Here is an 18,212-nt window from a genome sequence, read left to right on the forward strand (position 1 = left end):
ATTAGCAAATTTAAAGATTAACAAATAAAGCGATAGTAAATGAATAGAAGAAATATGCATTTTTTTAAAATTTATGATACAAGATATGAATACATGTTTAATTAGCAGTTTTTTCATATATTTGAGAAATACGTATATCGTAAATATTTATTAGCTTTCTTTATTAGAGAATAATTTATAATTAATAATGAAAGATGAAAGCCGAGCTTCAAATTTTAATTAAAAATTGATAAAAATTCAACAGATGAAATTATAGTGTAGTACAAATATATAAAGACATGCTTAAAGAAATAATATACAACTAAGAAAATAATAAGCAATAATAAAGAAGAAAAGAAGAGAATATCAAAAATGATAAACAGGTATTCGAAAAATTTGACCAGTTTGAATTCAGCGACGATGACAGAAATCATGTCATTATTATTTCAGACAGCATTTGATCCATATCCCAGATCTTACACGTAACATCGACGTCTCTGTGTGTGTTCCTATTAATAACATTATACAATTATGTACGTACGAATGTATAAAATTCTTTTGTTTGTTCATTTTATGACTAATACGGGAATGTACGATCCGTTGTTTGTTGCTAAGCGTCCTCGGAACGCTAAATAGATCATTGAAATATCGTTACGACGATTTTCTTATAAATATGACAGTGCAAAATCTATCGAGGACGAACTCGTCGAGATCGAACGACCTAACCTAAATGATTTGTTTCTTCCTGTCTTCTTTTCAATTTCTTTATATGCAATGTATCAATTGCTAAAGGAACATGAACTCGTCGAATTCGTACTCGACCATAAGTAATTTCAATCATTACTTATGGGAATGTTCCTCGTTATATTTCTGATTAACAAATAAAATAAAATAAACAAACGAATTTGTTTATATAATGGATCGCATTGTCGATCAGTCCGTTAACTTTCTCAATCTTTTCTTTTTTTTTTTTTTTTGTTGTCTGACGATCCTTACTTATAAATGTTTCAATCGCCGAAAGATGTACAGTTACATTAAATCGTGAAATAATTACACACGGTATGGCACACCTACACCTGTGTGAATTCGTCGCTATTCGAACGGATTTCGAATCGGACTACATTCCGCACTAATAGACGAAGAAGGTTTTGCACGCTGGAAAATCAATTAATGCTAACATGCTAATCATGAAACAATATTCTTCATTTCAACAAAGATCGCATTTGTTACGTTAAGCGTCATGGAACAATCCTTTACCTTTCCATAGTTACTATTATACATTATTAAAAACAAGTAACTACATCACAGTTCTAATGGCTCAGTCATTTGATGTGTTGATGCGTCATATTATCGAATTTCATTTCATCTTCAGAAGAGTAACAGCGATCGTCAGAACTCTTTATCCATGCAGATATCATAAAAATCATTATATGTATAATAATTTAAAATGATGGTTTTTTAAAAAAAGAAAAAGATTGTAGTTCGGAGTAACGCAGCAGGTACAAGAGCAAAATGGTTGAATAGTTTGACGATCGGTTACACGCCCAATGAGTATTCTAATATTCTAAAATTAAGAAATAAAATAAAATGTTTATAAATACCTTTTATAAATACAGACGAAAGCTGATACACAAAATACAATACGCGATTAAAAACACGGACCTTCGTCTATTATTCAATTATTTTTCAAATACATTATGCATCGCATAAAAAAAGATAAAAGCGATTTGTGTAAACTCACGGTCATGGCGACCACTGAATAATCTCGAAAGTATCGATAATCGATTTTCACGATTCTCATTATAAACTTTTCATAGCTTACAATCTTATAATCTTATGTACACGTTCGCTTTATGAAACTTGGAAAAATGTTTGTGAGAATCTAAGTATTGTTCTTAGCATTTAGTATTTCCATGATCTGTTATAATCCGGAAATCTTCAAGATTTACCTTAATAATTAGAACCATATCAATATCCTTACAATCTTCTTGACATAAACGCTTATTCACTGCACATTTTGAAAAAATTGCAAATACATGTAACGCTTTTCAATTTCTTCATTTTTTTTTTTTTTTTTTTTTTGCTTGTTTTTCTTTTTCATTCAGACGGAATGGATATATTATGCACTTTATCACCGACGAACTTAAATAATTCTATTAAATCAAATTAAGATATATTGGATATATTGTGCACTGTATCACCAATAAGTTTAATCAAATCTATTAAATCAAATTAAGTATTCTGAAATACTGATTTGAAAAAAAATTCATCAATATATATAAAAATATATTAAATGCAAATTAAAAATATTTTCTGATAGACTAAAAACAAATATTAATCAAGAAAAAATTAGTTGCAGAGATATTTCAAATTTTTTGATATTGTTGCTATATAAAAATCACATGAATTAGAGAAATTGTATACCTCATACATTTTATGATAATATCTTTAACACGCTTTAGAATACGAATATTCTTTTTAAAAGATTGCGCCATTGTCTCGCTTTTTATCCTTCCCTCTTATTTTTTTTTCTTTCTCTCTCTCTCTCTCATACATTCATTCTCAGACATACATTACATACAATAAAAAAATTTTTATCTATAGAAAAATGTAAGAACAAAATGAAAAATAAAAAAAATCAGATAAAAAAAGCAACATCGAGCTCACTACTATAATCGCTATTATCAAATATTAAGACTTACCTCTAATTACATGTTAATAAATACATCGCTCTGAATACATCCAACATGATACATGCATACTGTTATGACACATGGATTGACTTTTTATTATTCGCATTATTATCGGGCCTGCAAATAGCCATCATTAGGACCATCAATCTATCACTCCGTCAGTCACACTTTGCAATGGAACGAGTATGTAAACTTAAATTAATTTGTTCGTCTTTTTCAAGTCATGAAAATTATCCTAATCGTAGTTCAAATGCACTACGATGAAGTCATGATATACAAACATAGTAAGATAAATCATTATTCATGATCGTAAGGACTAAACGTTATAGAAATAATCCGTATCGTATTAATACGAAATTATTTCTTATTATTCGTACAAGCTCTAATTGTACGATTCGAAATAATGTAATCTTTCACTACACCATTACGATAGCTTCTTCACCACAAAATAAGAAAGGATATTGATCTATCATTGTTTGAACAACATCTTCCAAGTATGGTCTCATTGCTTCGAATCTGCCAAGATCGTTAAATTCTATTGGTAATAAAGTAGGCCACCAGCAGATTGCCAAATTTTTACTATCCATACTGTTCAGCTTACAATTTTCAGCCACTCTAAAAATATACAAAGTAAAATATACATAATTAATAGTTTCTAGTAATTAATAATTATATAACTATTTAAACTGTAGATAGACTTACTTTACAAAATGATGAAAAATAAATTTAAGTACATCAAAATTAACTGGCTTTAATTTGTTGAGCATCAAACGTAATGCTAATAATCTGCAGCTTCGATCTATAATAAATCCATAAATATTTATCTTAAATATATCTTAAAAATATAAATCCATAAATCTTTTATCATTTCATTTATTTATTGAAATTTATATAATAATGGTTACCTTCCATATTCATACATGTTGCAGACATTGGTTTGCTAATACCACGAGCACCTAAGTAAAAAAACTTGTGTTAAAACCGCAAATAGTTAACAATTAATGTTTTTTAAAATCATTATAATTTACCTGAGATATCCTCGAGTTCGCTCATTCGTTCTTTATCAATTAATGGTGGTAACCTTTTTGAAAAGAAATCTTTCAAAGCAGTTGCAACAGCATTTACTGGTATATCCAATGAATGTATATCCACGTTTCCGTCTGCAATAATAAAACATGAAATAATGAAAAAAATTAATATTTAAATCTAAAATCTTAAATACCACTTACCTTCTTCAAACTTTTGAAAAAGGAGTTCAACATGTGCTCTATTTCCAGGAACTCTATATATACCTTCAGAATCTAATCCTTCATCTTCAATAAATTGCACACATTTTTCAAGAAATAGAGGTATTCGATTTGTTTCACTTTGTGCAAAATCTTCAATTAATGGTTGTTGCACTTGACTCAGACTTAATGTTGAACTAGGACCTTTAGTTTGTTTTGTTTTTTCTTGCTTTTTTTTCTCTCTTTCCTTTTCCTTTTCCGCATGTTTTTTTAGCTTTTCTTCTTTTTGACGACGCTTTTCTAACTTCTCATCTTCTTTTGCTTTTTGTTTATCCTTTTTCCTATTTAACTTATCGCCATCTTTGACCTTATTTAAAATATTAAATCGAAACAAAATATCTTTAAAAAAATTTATATAAAAATTTATCTTTACTTTTTCGTACATCCTTTTTACTTACACTGGGAGAATTAATTTCTCGTGGAGATGAAACATCTAAACTGGATTCATCTGAAATATTGCCAAAATATAAAGTTACAGTTTTGCTTGATTAAAATAATAATAATTTTATGCAATATTAAATATATAAGAAAAATTCTAAGCAAACCTTTTTTTATATTTTATCTGAATCATTTTAAAAAATAATTAAAGAAAATTCTACATTATTACTTGAAATATAATAACAATTGATTTAAATTTTAGCAATTTTTATATTTTAGCTATTTTCGATTAAAAAATTACTAAATTAACAAACTAAAAAATTATAAATAATAAACCTTATTTAAGATAGGAAAAGATAAAACATACACATATAAATTATTTTCTTATTTTTTTTTTAAAACATTTTTAACATTCAAAAAAAAAATAGCCATATTAAGTATATTACTTACAGGAAGCACTAAATATCTCTTTATTGGAAGTTGGATGTTGTTGTGGTAATGAATTTCCAAATTTTCTTCGTGAGATAGCAGCAGTAGTATGTTTATTATGTTTGGCTCTCAATCTTGAAGTATGTTCTGGATCACTTGATTCAGAAGAATTTGTTTCACTGGATTCTACATTAAAAAAGATACTATATTAAAAAAGAATTGTAATATATTTTTATAATAAAATATAACTATAATAAACATATACCTCTTTCTGTGGGATTTACTCGCAGTTTTACTTCTTTAACATTATAATTCAAACCAATACCATCTCCACTTCCCATACTAGATGGTACTTTAGGTGAGGCAACAAATATAGGTGTACGTTTTTTTCGTATCCTTTTATGCGATGGTGGTTTTTTATTTGCTTTACCTGAAATATCAGCAATTCTTTGTCTTTCCAAAGAACTCCATTCAGAATCAGAATCACTATATGCTATAAAATGAAAATATAATTAATATCCATATATATATTAGTAAATTATAATTAAAATTATTATTTTAATTAAGTTCTTACAAGGTTGTCCTTTTTCACGTCTATGACGTAACTTGGATTTATTATTTCCGACAGAATCTTGTACCGAGGCATACATATAATCACCATCATAAGGATATAAACTTTGTACAACATCTTTTACTTGCGCATATTCGGAACCTAGATCTAATTCAGGAGTAGCAAGTGGAGCATGACCCATACTTATTTTAGAACCATGTTCATCTTTTTCTCCTACTGTCATTCTAGCTATAGCATCCGTCACATTTGAAAAATCTTTCAAATTTATTTTACCAGGTTGTTTTAAAGTTTGACTGTTTCCTTTTGGACGCGGCTTTGCCTGAGAAATATGTCTTCTACCTGTTGTGAAAGCTCTGTGAGAATAACTATTAGTTACTCCATCTTGAGGCATAAATGTATCCTTCACCCATCCTATGAAATTAAAAAATAAATAAAAAAAATAAAATTACATATAAATTTATTATATATATAATAAATAAATTTCGTTATTACAAAACTAACCAGATAATTTGTTTGTAATATCTCCTGGTTTTAACAAATCTCTTTCTCTTTCTTCTCTATAAAAATCTACTTGGCTATAAATATCACTATCATCACTAGGTGTAGCTCTATTGTCTGCAAACTGTTCGTTTAATCCTGTATCTCCAAGATCACCATCGGGAGTTAATTGCTCGTAAGATTCAGAACCACTTCTGAAAGTTACAGACATACTGCTTCACATTAGATATTTGAATTATCAAAAAATTTTTAAGATAATTATTATTAGATGATATTATTAGAGATTATTTCAGATTACTTACCCATCATCTGGTGTTTGAAGATGATAACTTTCGTGACGTGGTGGTGGCATAGGATGTAATGCAGAATATTCCAAAGTTCCTTCACCGCTATCATTTAGATTACCTGGTTCTTCCATATTGAATGCTTGTTCGATTTCGGGTTTTTTTTCCCATACCTCTTTAAAGAATGGTGTATAAAATGCCGCTGCAATAAAAACAACACAAGTAGAAATTTCTCTAATAAATACTTCTAATTAGAATATTTAAATAAATACACATAACGTACTTTTTTGTTGGCAACTAGATGCCGAAGTCATAAAATGTGCTTGCAATTTATCCGCAATTGCATTTCCCTCTGTGATAAGTAAATGACTTAAATCATTACTGAAGAAAGCATTAGCACCTCCAGTATCAGTCACAGCCATTATTTGTATTGGTAAATTTGGTATATTCATAGAAAATGCACTACGAAAAAGTTTCAAATTAATAATAGTATTATTATTAAATATATAAAATAATATTATTTTGAAATATGTATATTGCATTACATACTTAAGAGTCGCAAGTGATGCTTTTCTTTTTGTGGAATAAACGAGTATAAAACCATGTACTAATTCATCTCTAAATGCATTTGCTCCATGAAAACTTGAAATAATAACTTCAACTCTTCGTTTCGATTCTCCTAGAAATGTTTCTAAAACAATCGATCGATCGCCACTAAGAAAACAACATTGATGATTGAGTAAGGGACCAAGTACGTTTTCCACGGAATATGGATCTCCGCAGAACATACACATTATTATTCTAAAATAAAAAAATTATTAATATTATGATGATCAAAAAGTTTATAATTTATTTAAAAATTATATTACCTAATATCTGGTTCTAAACATTCAATAACACTTTGGTAAATATTTAAAAAACCAGCTCTGTGATTTATAGATTGTATAAGTTGCTGTAATGCATCTTTCACAAGTAAAGTAGGAAATCTTTTATCTTGCTCCAAATCTTCTATGCAAACATCAATAAATGGACACTGCAAACTAATATAAAGATATTAATTTTTATTTAAATATGAAATAAAATTCATAAGTAAAATGAAATGTAGAATTCATAAATTTTTACCTATCAGCAAGATTCTGACCCTCTTTTCTAAGTCGTATTGCTTCCATTTCATCTATTGTTGATTCTGGTACAAACATAATAACAATAGGTAATCCTTGAAATGGTAATCTATCTTCTTGTTCTAAATTCGACAATAAAGTTTTTTCTAAAGAAGAACGAATATATTCAAATGAATCCTCATTTGCATAAATACAAAATGAACCTATAAATTTAAAATATTTTCAAAATTCTATTTTTACAAAATTCTCTATATAATAATATTATAATAATATACCATGAGGCATAAAATCTGAAGTAGTAAATGAATTATGTGGTAATCCAACATCACCATCGATTATTCGATATCCAAGCGTATACAACTGACAATCAATTTCTACTTCATCATCTTCTGTTTGTGCTCTTATTTCACGAGCGAATTCCTCACCAAGTCCATTGCTTCCAAGTATAACTAAATTTAATTGATTATTATCAGATGTTAATTGCCACTGACTACTGTGATTCCATGAGGAAGGTCTATAAAATTATTATTTTGATAATTATATTTAATTAAAAATTATTATTTGTTATACTTTTAAATCTTACCTGTGAGCTTTTGTTCCAAGTATTCGTTCTATAAGTGCATCCATACAATTTGGATAAGCTGGACAATGTTCTCTTATAGGACAATGTACAAAACCCAAATGTTGAAATAGCATTAATTTTCTATCTTGATCTAATCTATCTAAGGCTTTATATCTGTACATCATAAAAGATTACTCAAAAATATTTATATATAATTTAAATAAAAAAAATTAAATTAATTACCTAAAATCATCTACTAATGCATCTGTAATTTCTTTAATATCATCTTGTGTAATAGTACCAGATGGTGCTATACTCTTGAAATGATAGAATAAATCAGCATGTTCTAGCAATAGTTCCTGAAATAATAAAAGATTAAAAAATATAATAGAACAAAAAATATTTATTATGTTTATGTTATTATTATGTTAAGACATGTATATATTTATACCTGGAAATTATGTTTAGCTTTTTCAATAATTTCTTTTTGATGTTGATCATATATTTCTTGACAATCATGGTGAGAAAGAGCTTCAAAACATTCTCTACCCATAAAAAGAACTCTAACTTCAGATAAATGTTTTCCAGGTGTAACATAACCAGTTTCTTCCAATAACTGTTTAAACTGTTTTTTCCATCTAAGAAATGATAAATTTTTTATATAAATATAAATATTTCTTTATTACAATATAATTATTTTCAATATTTAAAAGATATTTATAAAGTTTTTGATAGTTAAAACATATAATACTACAAAAATGTTAATATAATTATATATTTTTATAAAAAAATAATATTCTAAAATATAAAGCAATAAAAAGCACAATTTACCTTTTAGGAAGTCTGCACAAAAGAAACGCCACCCAGAATAAAGCAAAGCATTAGTATATTGCACATAAATCTCTAAAATGCTGAATGACTATATAATTTTAATAATTATGTTAGCAAAAAACTACTTCTTTCTTATTTATAAATAGCAAAAATTTAACAGATTATAATGATTATAAAATATATTAAGAAATATTTATATATATATTTAATAATTAATTTTAAAAATATAATAATACTAACTCTAATCGCCGCTGTTCCTGTTGCAATACATTTATATGATTTTTGAAAACAGTTTCAGCTTCTGGTGTTTCTAAGACATCATAAGGAATTTTTGTTCCATTATTTTCACCAAAATCACAATCAATCCATGGGATATCTTCAGGACATTCATAGAAATATTGGTGAAAATCAGGATGTTCTTTTATATATTGTTGTACTGCAGACCATTCTCTACATAAATAAAATAAATAGAATAAGCAAAAAAATATTTTCATAAAAATATTTCAATTAGAATTAAATAAATATAATTGAAAACATACTCATTGATCAAATTTGTTATATCAGGACATATTTCATGAAGAATATCAGGTAACATATCCAAATATCCTTGGATTTTTTTTGCCACTTGTTCATCTTTCAATTTTTTAATATGTCTCCTAAATAATCTTTGAGTTGCATCAATACCAAATAATTCAACAAATGTTGAAAATTCTTTGTGTTGAGCTAATTTTTTAGATGCTTGAGACCACAATGCTCTATAATCAGTAACATGTATTCGAATCAATCTTTGTAAAGATTCTGTTGATGCATCTAATAATTCTTTTCTAGCTCTGGCCGCTTCCGCAAATGGAATAACTTTACTTCGCATTTTAGTTTTATCAATCAATTGTGCCAAAATCATAAATGCCAAATCAATATTTATATTTTCATGTGCAGATGTTTCAATTATTAATATGGAACCTTTGTATTCTTTACGCATCACTAATTTTTCAGCTTCTTTTACATATTGTTCATTAGCATCATCATTTTTGGTTGTTACCAAAACTATTGGTTTTTTAGTTTTCATTAAATTATTTAATATATTTGCTACTATTTCAACCTGTTTTTCTATAGATCTATTTGGTACAACACTTACATCAAATACACACAAAAAGCCATCAATGTTTAATTTACCATCTGGTAAAACTTTTTGTTCATATTCTTTCTCTATGCCTAATTGATTTTTGCAAATATACATAAGCTTTTCTGCACTAGTAATTTTTGTGGCTGCACATCTTTTTGCATAAGGTTCCATTTTACCACCTTTAAAAGGTTGAAAAGATGCATCATCTATAAATTCTGTATGTTCTATTACTTGAAATTGATATTCCGTTCCATCTTCTGCTGTTTTTGTAACTTCGCCCCAATATAGGAAATGATCATTATTCACCACCCGACCACTAAAATCTGACTGCAAAAAATAATAATCAATTAATAAGAGGAAACATTGCAAAGCAAACAAACTATATTTAACCAAATTAATTACATGTACATTTAATAATTACCTGTGATAACACTGATATATGGTCCACATTATAATCATCGTTCAAAGAACGCATAAAACGATTACACAGACATGATTTTCCCACACCAACTTGCCCCTTATCTTTCTCTGTACCAGAAAGACCAACAATAGCAACATTGATGGTTTTGATATTATCACTTTTTCTTGCCATTTTTAAAGCTTAATTTGATTATATCATTTATATAATTAAGTGTGAAAATAAAAATCTTTTCATCAAACTTTACTCAGGACATTTTTAAGTACCACTATTAATAGTTTCTCTTATTCATTTATTTTGTAGTTATTAAAAACCAATATTTTTCCCTTTGGTCATTGTATATCAAGTCTAGAAATTTATATGAAAATTAGCATTACCTCCCTTTGGTAACATTTTTAACAATATATTTTTTATTTTATATTTCTTCTTCACAACATTTGAATATCATGCTTCAAATTTTTGTATGACATGCAAATTTATATATAAATAATCATAAAGAAATGTCATTTGTCAAAATTTCATTTGAGCTTAATATAATTATTATTACAACTTTATAAATGACAAAATTACATCATTAGAGAAATTAATAATATAGATTTTAAGAAATTTTTGCACTTTATTTCTTTATATAAAGCACAACATTCATAATTTAGCACAAATGTGAGCAATAATTCTTTGGAATGGCACTCTATATCTGTATATCTGAAAAAAAATAATATTCACAAATGAATAAAATGATAAACAGTATCATTATATATTATTAAATGTTAGTTGCACTCATGTTGCATTTATATCTTTATTATGAAAATTAAATTAAATATTCATGATAATATTCACTATTCATCTAAAATTCACATTAATAAAATATATATTTAAAATCACACAAAATTATATTCAACACATATATATATATATATGTACGTATATGTATCTATGTATATATATATATATATATATATATATATATATATATATATACACACACATATCATAAATTATATTGAAAAATATATTTGATAGTAATAATAAAATAAGAGATGAATCAAATAACAAGCAGTCACTATACACAAAATTAATTTTTATACTAATTTATAATTTCCTAGAAATAAATTATCTCCTACATTATACAGGTTATGGATTCAATGAAATAAAACGTCAAAAATCTCTTTATAAAGAATTTTTTGCATTAATCTTTATATATATGATATAAAACTTGAATTTTTTTTAATAATAAGAAGATGAATATAATAATTTTTCATGAACATTAATGTTAAAAATAGTTTCAAATAAACATTACGATTATATTTTTTAATAAAATTACAAAAATGTTTTGTAATAATGATAGAGTATTTCTATCATAATGGAATAAATAGTTTTGTCTTGCGAAAGTAATAAATTAAAGTTATAGACTTCATATAAAATTTACGAGACATGATTCATGCAGCAGAAACAAATTATTCGATATACAAATGACAGCTACGAATAGATCAATATGCATTGTACACAACCGCGGTCAATTTTAACACCAATGATAGTTTTGGGATTCAACAAATTTTAATAAGATATATAACCAATATGTATAATATGCTGGAGCTTAGCTAAATAAAATCAAAAAACTAAAAAATCAAAATATCTTACTCGATGTAGTAAAGGCTATGTTACCTGTACAGATTTTTGTTCAGCAAGCGAACTATTACACCAACCGGCCGTCCTGTATAATTTTTTCTTCAGGAACTCGATCGATTCTTCACTGCTATAGAACACGCACTCTTTCTTGATTTGTTTCACGCACACGGTGCACAGAAAGACATCTACAACTTATCTCAATGAAGGCTTAATTCCAGGTGTGTAAATAACTTCACGTCAAACACCTAGAATTGCCCCATAAAGGAGCCATTTTGGTGGGTGGGCACAAGGATTAATGTTTTCAGAATAGATAGTATATGTCGAACAAGAACAAGGCCGTATCTAGCATATTTGATTTATTTTTTAAATAAATTCTCTTTTTCTTATAAATAAATTATTAAATTATATTTATTATTTATATTCACTTAATTAAATACAATATTTATTATTAATAATTTTAAAAATTTTTATATAATAAAAAAAATAAATAGACTAAAAATATTTTTAATATATTTTAAAACAAATAAGAATATCATATTTTTAAGAATTTTGAATATTTTAATAAAATAGATTTATATATATTATATTGAAGCAAATTTATTATATTTTTTTTAAGTTTTAAAATAATGCTTTTTCAATTTTATTATTATTTATTTAAATTGATCAATTATTTATGAACAATATCGACAAAAACTATCTGACTATAAGCACACCATGATTACGCTCCTGTAACAGCATAAAAGCACCATCTGTCGTTGAGTAAATGTACTAGTGCGATTTCGAATTAAAAATGGCTGACAGCGGGGATGCTGTGAATAGTACGTCGTCAGGAAAAGAGGCTAGAAATACCGTTACTGATGGTCCTGTCACTGATCCAGCATCAAACAATAAGGTAAATTTAAGGATTCTGTCACCTAGATAATTAAATAAATGAATTATTTTAACTTGAATTATAATAATATAAAATCATAATAATATATTACCATGAGTATTGTATTTTACCGCCGTACTAAATATTTAATTAATTAAATTATTTATAAAAATTAAAATATATATTTTTTTAATTTATATAATTGTACAAAATAAAAAGATAGTATATTAGTGAATTTTATTTTCGTTATTGTTTTTATCTTTCTATTTTATTAAATTATTTATTTAAAACCTTTGATTTACCTTTAACTCTTTTAACATGTGTTTTGTTTTTTTTTTGTTACATCTTAGCCCAACCCTTTCAAGTCTTATGACCACATGTTGCTATTATGTAATGCAACACATGGTATTAATTGATGTATGGTCTTATATATACTTTCTGTTTATTGTCAAACAAATAACTTCTACTATTGTTATTGCAAATTAAACTTCATTATAAAAAAATTTCATAAATTTATTACTAAAAATAATGATTTAATTTTAAAATTTATTAATCATATAATGCCAATAAATATAAGATGTTATTTGAAATTTTTATTTTAAATGTATAATAATCATAAGAATAATAAAAAAATAATTTATAAATAAATTGAATATATACTTTTGACTCACAAAGTTATTTTTATATTTAAAAAAAAATACTATAATTAACACTTCATTAATGTTACACAATATAGAAGTAATTTTATGGTAATTGGTATGAAACTTATAGATAATTCATATACATAAGACCAGCTGCTAAGAAACAATTACTTTCAAAGCTTCTTTGCTTTGTTTTATATTCTTTATTGATGTTTTATAATTCAAAATAAAAATGTTTTATATAATTGAAAATTTTTTATATTATTTTTTTTTATTTATTTATAAAATAAAATAATATAAAAATAAAAAATTCATTATTATTGATTATTATTTTAATGAAATTTAAAAAACCAGATTTTTAATTTTTTTAAATTTTTTTAAATTATATATCTTTTTTTATATATTTCTTTTTGTGTACCAAAAGCTTAAAAAACACAAAAACTATTTAATTCTTTTTTACATATTTTTTTTCCTTATATATTATGCTATTATACTTTATCATTCTAATTATATTATGATATATATGTATCTATATATATATCTTGAATGATATTTGGTACATAATATATTTATAATTTTTACTTTGATAATGCAAGAATTAAGAGATGATTTGCATGCTATATATAATACCTGTTATCAGGGCGCTTATATTATTTTACATATAGAGCATTATTCACACAGTAGTCCGTAGGTTCGGTACCAATCACTCATTCATCGCTCATTATAAGTCTAAATACACCATATAGGCGTGGCACTATTAGCATTATAGAACAAATGAGTATAATAAATAAATATATGAGGAATAATTATAAAACAAAAAGGGAGATCTTTACATAAAACATACAATTACATAAAACTGATATTTTATGTAATTTGAATTTTACATACAAGTACAACCTTTGGGAGCTTTGTACCAAACTACGGACTGTATTATAAAAATTTGACCCAATTTGAATTATGAAATGGTGGTTGTTGTGATTTCAGAGCTTAGAGGCATCAAATAGTGCCTTTCACGGCGCGAGAACAAAATTAGTAAGTAAGAATATACGTGTACAAAACAAGTAAACTTGTATTCCTTTCCACAAAGCAATCCTTACAATTTCCTCAGGGCTGCTTTAATTCCTATGATTACATAAATATGATATGTGCCAATGGAATTATCATTTTGTCCTCTCATCAAATAACACAGGATAATAAGACGACTTTTCCCTAAAATATAATTAAAGTCATGAATAATTCATTCATTTATTTTATTAATCTAATAAAGTAATATAAGTAATATAATAATTATATAACATAAATCGAAATATATATAAAAAGAATTATTAAATTTCGTCTATATTAAACTGTGTCCATTCTATCAAATAAAATAGCTTCATTTACATTTTTATGTTTGTAGTCTATTTCCATCTATTGCAGCCCTTTTTGAGATAAAATATTCATAATTTTACAATGATATATGATTTAATCTTTTAAATGTTTAGGATTCCAAGTCCGGAGCCTTGAAAAAGTCCAGTCGTTATCGCAGTCGCTCTTTGTCAGCTAGTAGCACAGATAGTTACAGTTCTGGTATGAATATATTCATTTTTATAGTGTATCTATAATTAAAAAAAATTATTATTAATTTAATATAGTAAATTTATTTTTCTATTATATTAGCATCTTATACAGCAAGTTCATCAGATGAAGATGATGTATCACCTCGAGAAAAAATTCAAAAAACAGAAAATGGTTTTATAGATTTTTGTGTACGCAATATTAATCAACATGCATTTGGTAGAAGAGAGATAGAAATAGCAGAACAAGAAATGCCAGGAATTATGGCACTTCGTAAGCGCGCCGCTGAAGATAAGGTATATAAATTATCTGCAATAAAAGCAAAAAGTTAATTGATATTAATATATAATAAAAAATTATTTTAAACAGCCATTGAAAAATGCTAAAATTGTGGGATGCACTCATATCAATGCTCAAACTGCTGTTCTTATTGAAACTTTAGTTCATTTGGGAGCACAAGTTAGATGGGCAGCATGTAATATATATTCTACTCAAAATGAAGTGGCTGCTGCCCTTGCTCATGCTGGCTATCCAATTTTCGCTTGGCGTGGTGAAACAGAAGAAGATTTTTGGTGGTGTATTGATAAATGTGTAGCTGCTGAAAATTGGCAACCTAATATGATATTAGATGATGGAGGAGATGCAACACATTTAATGCTCAAAAAATATAATGCTATGTTTAAGATGATTCAAGGTTTGTCTATCATTTCTTTTACAATAAAATAGATAATAATAATAATGTTAATTTCTAGGAATCGTCGAAGAGAGCGTAACAGGTGTACATAGATTATATCAATTATCAAAAGCAGGAAAATTATCCGTTCCTGCCATGAATGTTAATGATAGTGTAACAAAAACCAAATTTGATAATCTTTATAGCTGCCGCGAAAGTATTATTGATAGGTAAATTAATTAAACATCAATTATCGAAATGTTGAAATGCACTAAAATTTTGCCATTAATTATATTTATTAATGTATCTTATTATAGTTTGAAAAGATCCACAGATATTATGTTTGGTGGAAAACAGGTTGTAATTTGTGGCTATGGTGAAGTTGGTAAAGGTTGTTGTCAAGCTCTTAAAGGTTTGGGATGTATTGTTTATATAACTGAAATCGATCCAATTTGTGCTTTACAAGCAAGGTAAATAATCTGAAACAAAATAAAAATATATCATATAAACTTTCATATAAACTGATTATTCATACATACATTTTTTACAGTATGGATGGTTTTAGAGTAATGAAATTAAATGAAGTTATTCGAAATGTAGACATTGTTATTACTGCAACTGGCAATAAAAATGTAGTTACGCGTGAGCACATGGATAAAATGAAAAATGGCTGCGTAGTGTGCAATATGGGACACAGTAATACCGAAATAGATATTGTACGTTCAAATTCTAACAATCTATAGTTAATTTTTCTAAAATTCGACTAGATTTTCAACTAGAGTGTAGGGAAAAATTCGTATTTCTTATATTTCAGAACAAAAAAGAAATATATTGGTAAAACATTAAGACTCCTTTAATATGTTCTTAACAGAACAGTTTACGCACGCCCGATTTAACTTGGGAAAAAGTAAGGTCTCAAGTGGATCATGTTATCTGGCCAGATGGAAAGCGCATCGTATTATTAGCAGAAGGCCGGTTAGTCAACTTGTCTTGTTCCAGTATTCCTTCGTTTGTTGTGTCGATTACAGCTGCTACCCAAGCATTAGCACTGATTGAACTTTTCAATGCACCTCCAGGACGGTATAAAAGTGATGTTTATCTGTTACCAAAAAAAATGGGTAAGTATAAAATATCTTTGTGTTTCATTAAGCATTGCATCAATGCATAAACTGTAATATAATAATATTATTCAATAGATGAGTATGTGGCATCATTACATTTACCGACATTTGATGCGCATTTAACGGAGTTAACAGATGAACAAGCCAAATATATGGGACTTAATAAGGCTGGACCTTTTAAGCCTAATTATTATCGGTACGTATTATTTTATACATCTCCTAATATTATTTAAATTTATTTATTTAAAATTATTTTAATTTATTTCAGCTATTAAAAATATATGAATAAATAACATAGCATAGTATATGCAATATTTGAAATTTATGTTTATAAGTATTAAAAAATAGCTGCCTCATTTTATTAAAATCTCTTCTATTAATTTCGTCTAAATTAATAGAAATATATAACAAGGTTTCATGTTAATATTTTATTTTATTATTTTAAAAAAATATTTTCTTTATATTTCAAAAAGATATATACATATTAGTTCAACTAAAATATTGCCTCCCATTACAATAATCAATAATTAATTATATATAAATATATATATTTAATTAATATTCAAAAGTGTATAGAACATATTAATTTATGATTTGTGCATTTAGAAATACATGTGCAGTTATTAATTCGAATTGAAGTACAAGTTTGCTAAATGCAGTTTTTACAAAAATAATTTTAAAAAATGTTTGCTGTAAAAATCTGTATACGTAAAGTATATTTAATGTTATAGATTATGTAATTATTTAGAAATTTTCATTGAGATTATTTTTGATGTATTGATGTTACATTCTGCATTTTGAACAATATTTGGTAACATTGAAGATATGTACATATATAGAGAGAATTTAATATTACAAGATATTAATAAATATTAATGAATTGAAGTACAATGACATATCTTTTGATGAGTTTGTCTTTATAATTATATCTAATAATTGTTCACAATTGATTACCGCAATCATGTATGCTTGAATTTACTATTTTTGATTTTGTTATTAAAAAAAAGATGAAATTGTAAAAATAAAGCAAATAAAACTATGTACATAATTATTTAAGAAGAATTAGGAAAAAATTAATCATTTTATAATTGGTCATATCATCCGTCGATAGAAGATAATGGAAAAATAGGAATGAAATAAACGTTTGATGCCTTGAATCATGTGTTTATCTTGATTTTACCTTTTCATCATATTTTTTAGAAAATAAAATTCTCATTTTTTAAATATAAAATTTAAAATATAAGTAAATATGATTTTTATATTTTTATGATTTTTTTATTTTTATATTTCTATGAAAATTGATAAAAATTTAATTGTTTAAAAAAACAAATTGTTTTCAATTTAAATAGATATAATCATAGTAAAAGAAAAATATGAAAAATCAATACTTTAACGTAACGAAAACTATATAAAGACTTTATATACATAAGAATAATAAACTGTTACAAAAATGGATAGAAATACATAATATTTTTTTCATATGATATGATATTAATTATTATTTTATATATAGAAAATAATAGATATATTTATTAAAATATTAAATTTTA

General features: G+C 25.8%; 3 protein-coding genes across 19 annotated transcripts in view; 1 reads left to right on the plus strand and 2 right to left on the minus strand.

Annotated features, from left to right (window-relative positions):
* LOC108004322 (potassium voltage-gated channel protein Shal) overlaps positions 1–1,716 on the minus strand; it is a 155,689-nt gene extending 153,973 nt beyond the window's left edge. For all 9 annotated transcript variants that reach the window (XR_009833454.1, XR_009833453.1, XR_009833452.1 and 6 more), the window contains exon 1: positions 1,581–1,716. The gene's annotated coding sequence lies outside the window, so the exon portion shown is untranslated. The remainder of the gene's footprint in view (positions 1–1,580) is intronic.
* LOC108004321 (rho GTPase-activating protein 190) lies at positions 384–11,977 on the minus strand. 5 transcript variants are annotated; one of them, XM_028663985.2, is made up of 24 exons: positions 11,836–11,977; positions 10,177–10,521; positions 9,172–10,082; positions 8,873–9,082; positions 8,633–8,644; positions 8,253–8,439; positions 8,045–8,160; positions 7,823–7,975; positions 7,515–7,753; positions 7,241–7,442; positions 6,988–7,158; positions 6,668–6,919; positions 6,402–6,580; positions 6,137–6,320; positions 5,838–6,046; positions 5,340–5,747; positions 5,031–5,258; positions 4,787–4,951; positions 4,357–4,406; positions 3,902–4,265; positions 3,701–3,832; positions 3,578–3,628; positions 3,375–3,471; positions 384–3,287 (listed from the first exon to the last, which is right to left on the minus strand). In XM_028663985.2, the coding sequence occupies exons 2-24, from the start codon at positions 10,345–10,347 to the stop codon at positions 3,089–3,091; spliced, it is 4,890 nt and encodes a 1,629-aa protein (XP_028519786.1). In that variant the 5' UTR covers positions 10,348–10,521; positions 11,836–11,977; the 3' UTR covers positions 384–3,088. The 5 variants fall into 5 exon arrangements, with proteins under 5 accessions (XP_028519786.1, XP_028519788.1, XP_016922615.1 ...); XM_028663987.2 differs by having other exon boundaries at positions 5,838–6,028; positions 10,177–10,875; positions 11,836–11,976; XM_017067126.3 differs by having other exon boundaries at positions 10,177–10,875; positions 11,836–11,976.
* A 240-nt stretch (positions 11,978–12,217) lies between these two features.
* LOC108004353 (adenosylhomocysteinase-like 1) lies at positions 12,218–17,819 on the plus strand. Of its 5 annotated transcripts, XM_017067202.3 has the most exons (11): positions 12,218–12,691; positions 14,296–14,343; positions 14,796–14,880; positions 14,971–15,164; positions 15,238–15,562; positions 15,621–15,771; positions 15,859–16,011; positions 16,092–16,257; positions 16,413–16,659; positions 16,738–16,858; positions 16,931–17,819. In XM_017067202.3, the coding sequence occupies exons 1-11, from the start codon at positions 12,590–12,592 to the stop codon at positions 16,935–16,937; spliced, it is 1,599 nt and encodes a 532-aa protein (XP_016922691.1). In that variant the 5' UTR covers positions 12,218–12,589; the 3' UTR covers positions 16,938–17,819. The 5 variants fall into 5 exon arrangements, with proteins under 5 accessions (XP_016922691.1, XP_061943285.1, XP_016922693.1 ...); XM_062087301.1 differs by having other exon boundaries at positions 12,542–12,691; positions 16,738–17,819; XM_017067203.3 differs by lacking the exon at positions 14,296–14,343 and having other exon boundaries at positions 12,546–12,691.
* Positions 17,820–18,212: the final 393 nt, after the last annotated feature.

The sequence above is a fragment of the Apis cerana genome, linkage group LG1, assembly GCF_029169275.1.
Source record: "Apis cerana isolate GH-2021 linkage group LG1, AcerK_1.0, whole genome shotgun sequence".
Lineage (NCBI taxonomy): Eukaryota > Metazoa > Arthropoda > Insecta > Hymenoptera > Apidae > Apis > Apis cerana.

Bases quoted from the DNA above. Each gene is read 5' to 3' on its own strand.
- LOC108004353 (XM_062087301.1), top strand. From the start codon at position 12,590: ATGGCTGACAGCGGGGATGCTGTGAATAGTACGTCGTCAGGAAAAGAG. The intron at 15,563-15,620 runs GTTTGTCTATCA...GTTAATTTCTAG, and splicing joins TATGTTTAAGATGATTCAAG to GAATCGTCGAAGAGAGCGTA. The intron at 16,258-16,412 runs GTACGTTCAAAT...TGTTCTTAACAG, and splicing joins GTAATACCGAAATAGATATT to AACAGTTTACGCACGCCCGA.
- LOC108004321 (XM_028663985.2), bottom strand. From the start codon at position 10,347: ATGGCAAGAAAAAGTGATAATATCAAAACCATCAATGTTGCTATTGTT. The intron at 4,266-4,356 runs GTAAGTAAAAAG...ATTTTAAATAAG, and splicing joins GAGAAATTAATTCTCCCAGT to GTCAAAGATGGCGATAAGTT. The intron at 3,833-3,901 runs GTAAGTGGTATT...TTATTATTGCAG, and splicing joins TTTTCAAAAGTTTGAAGAAG to ACGGAAACGTGGATATACAT.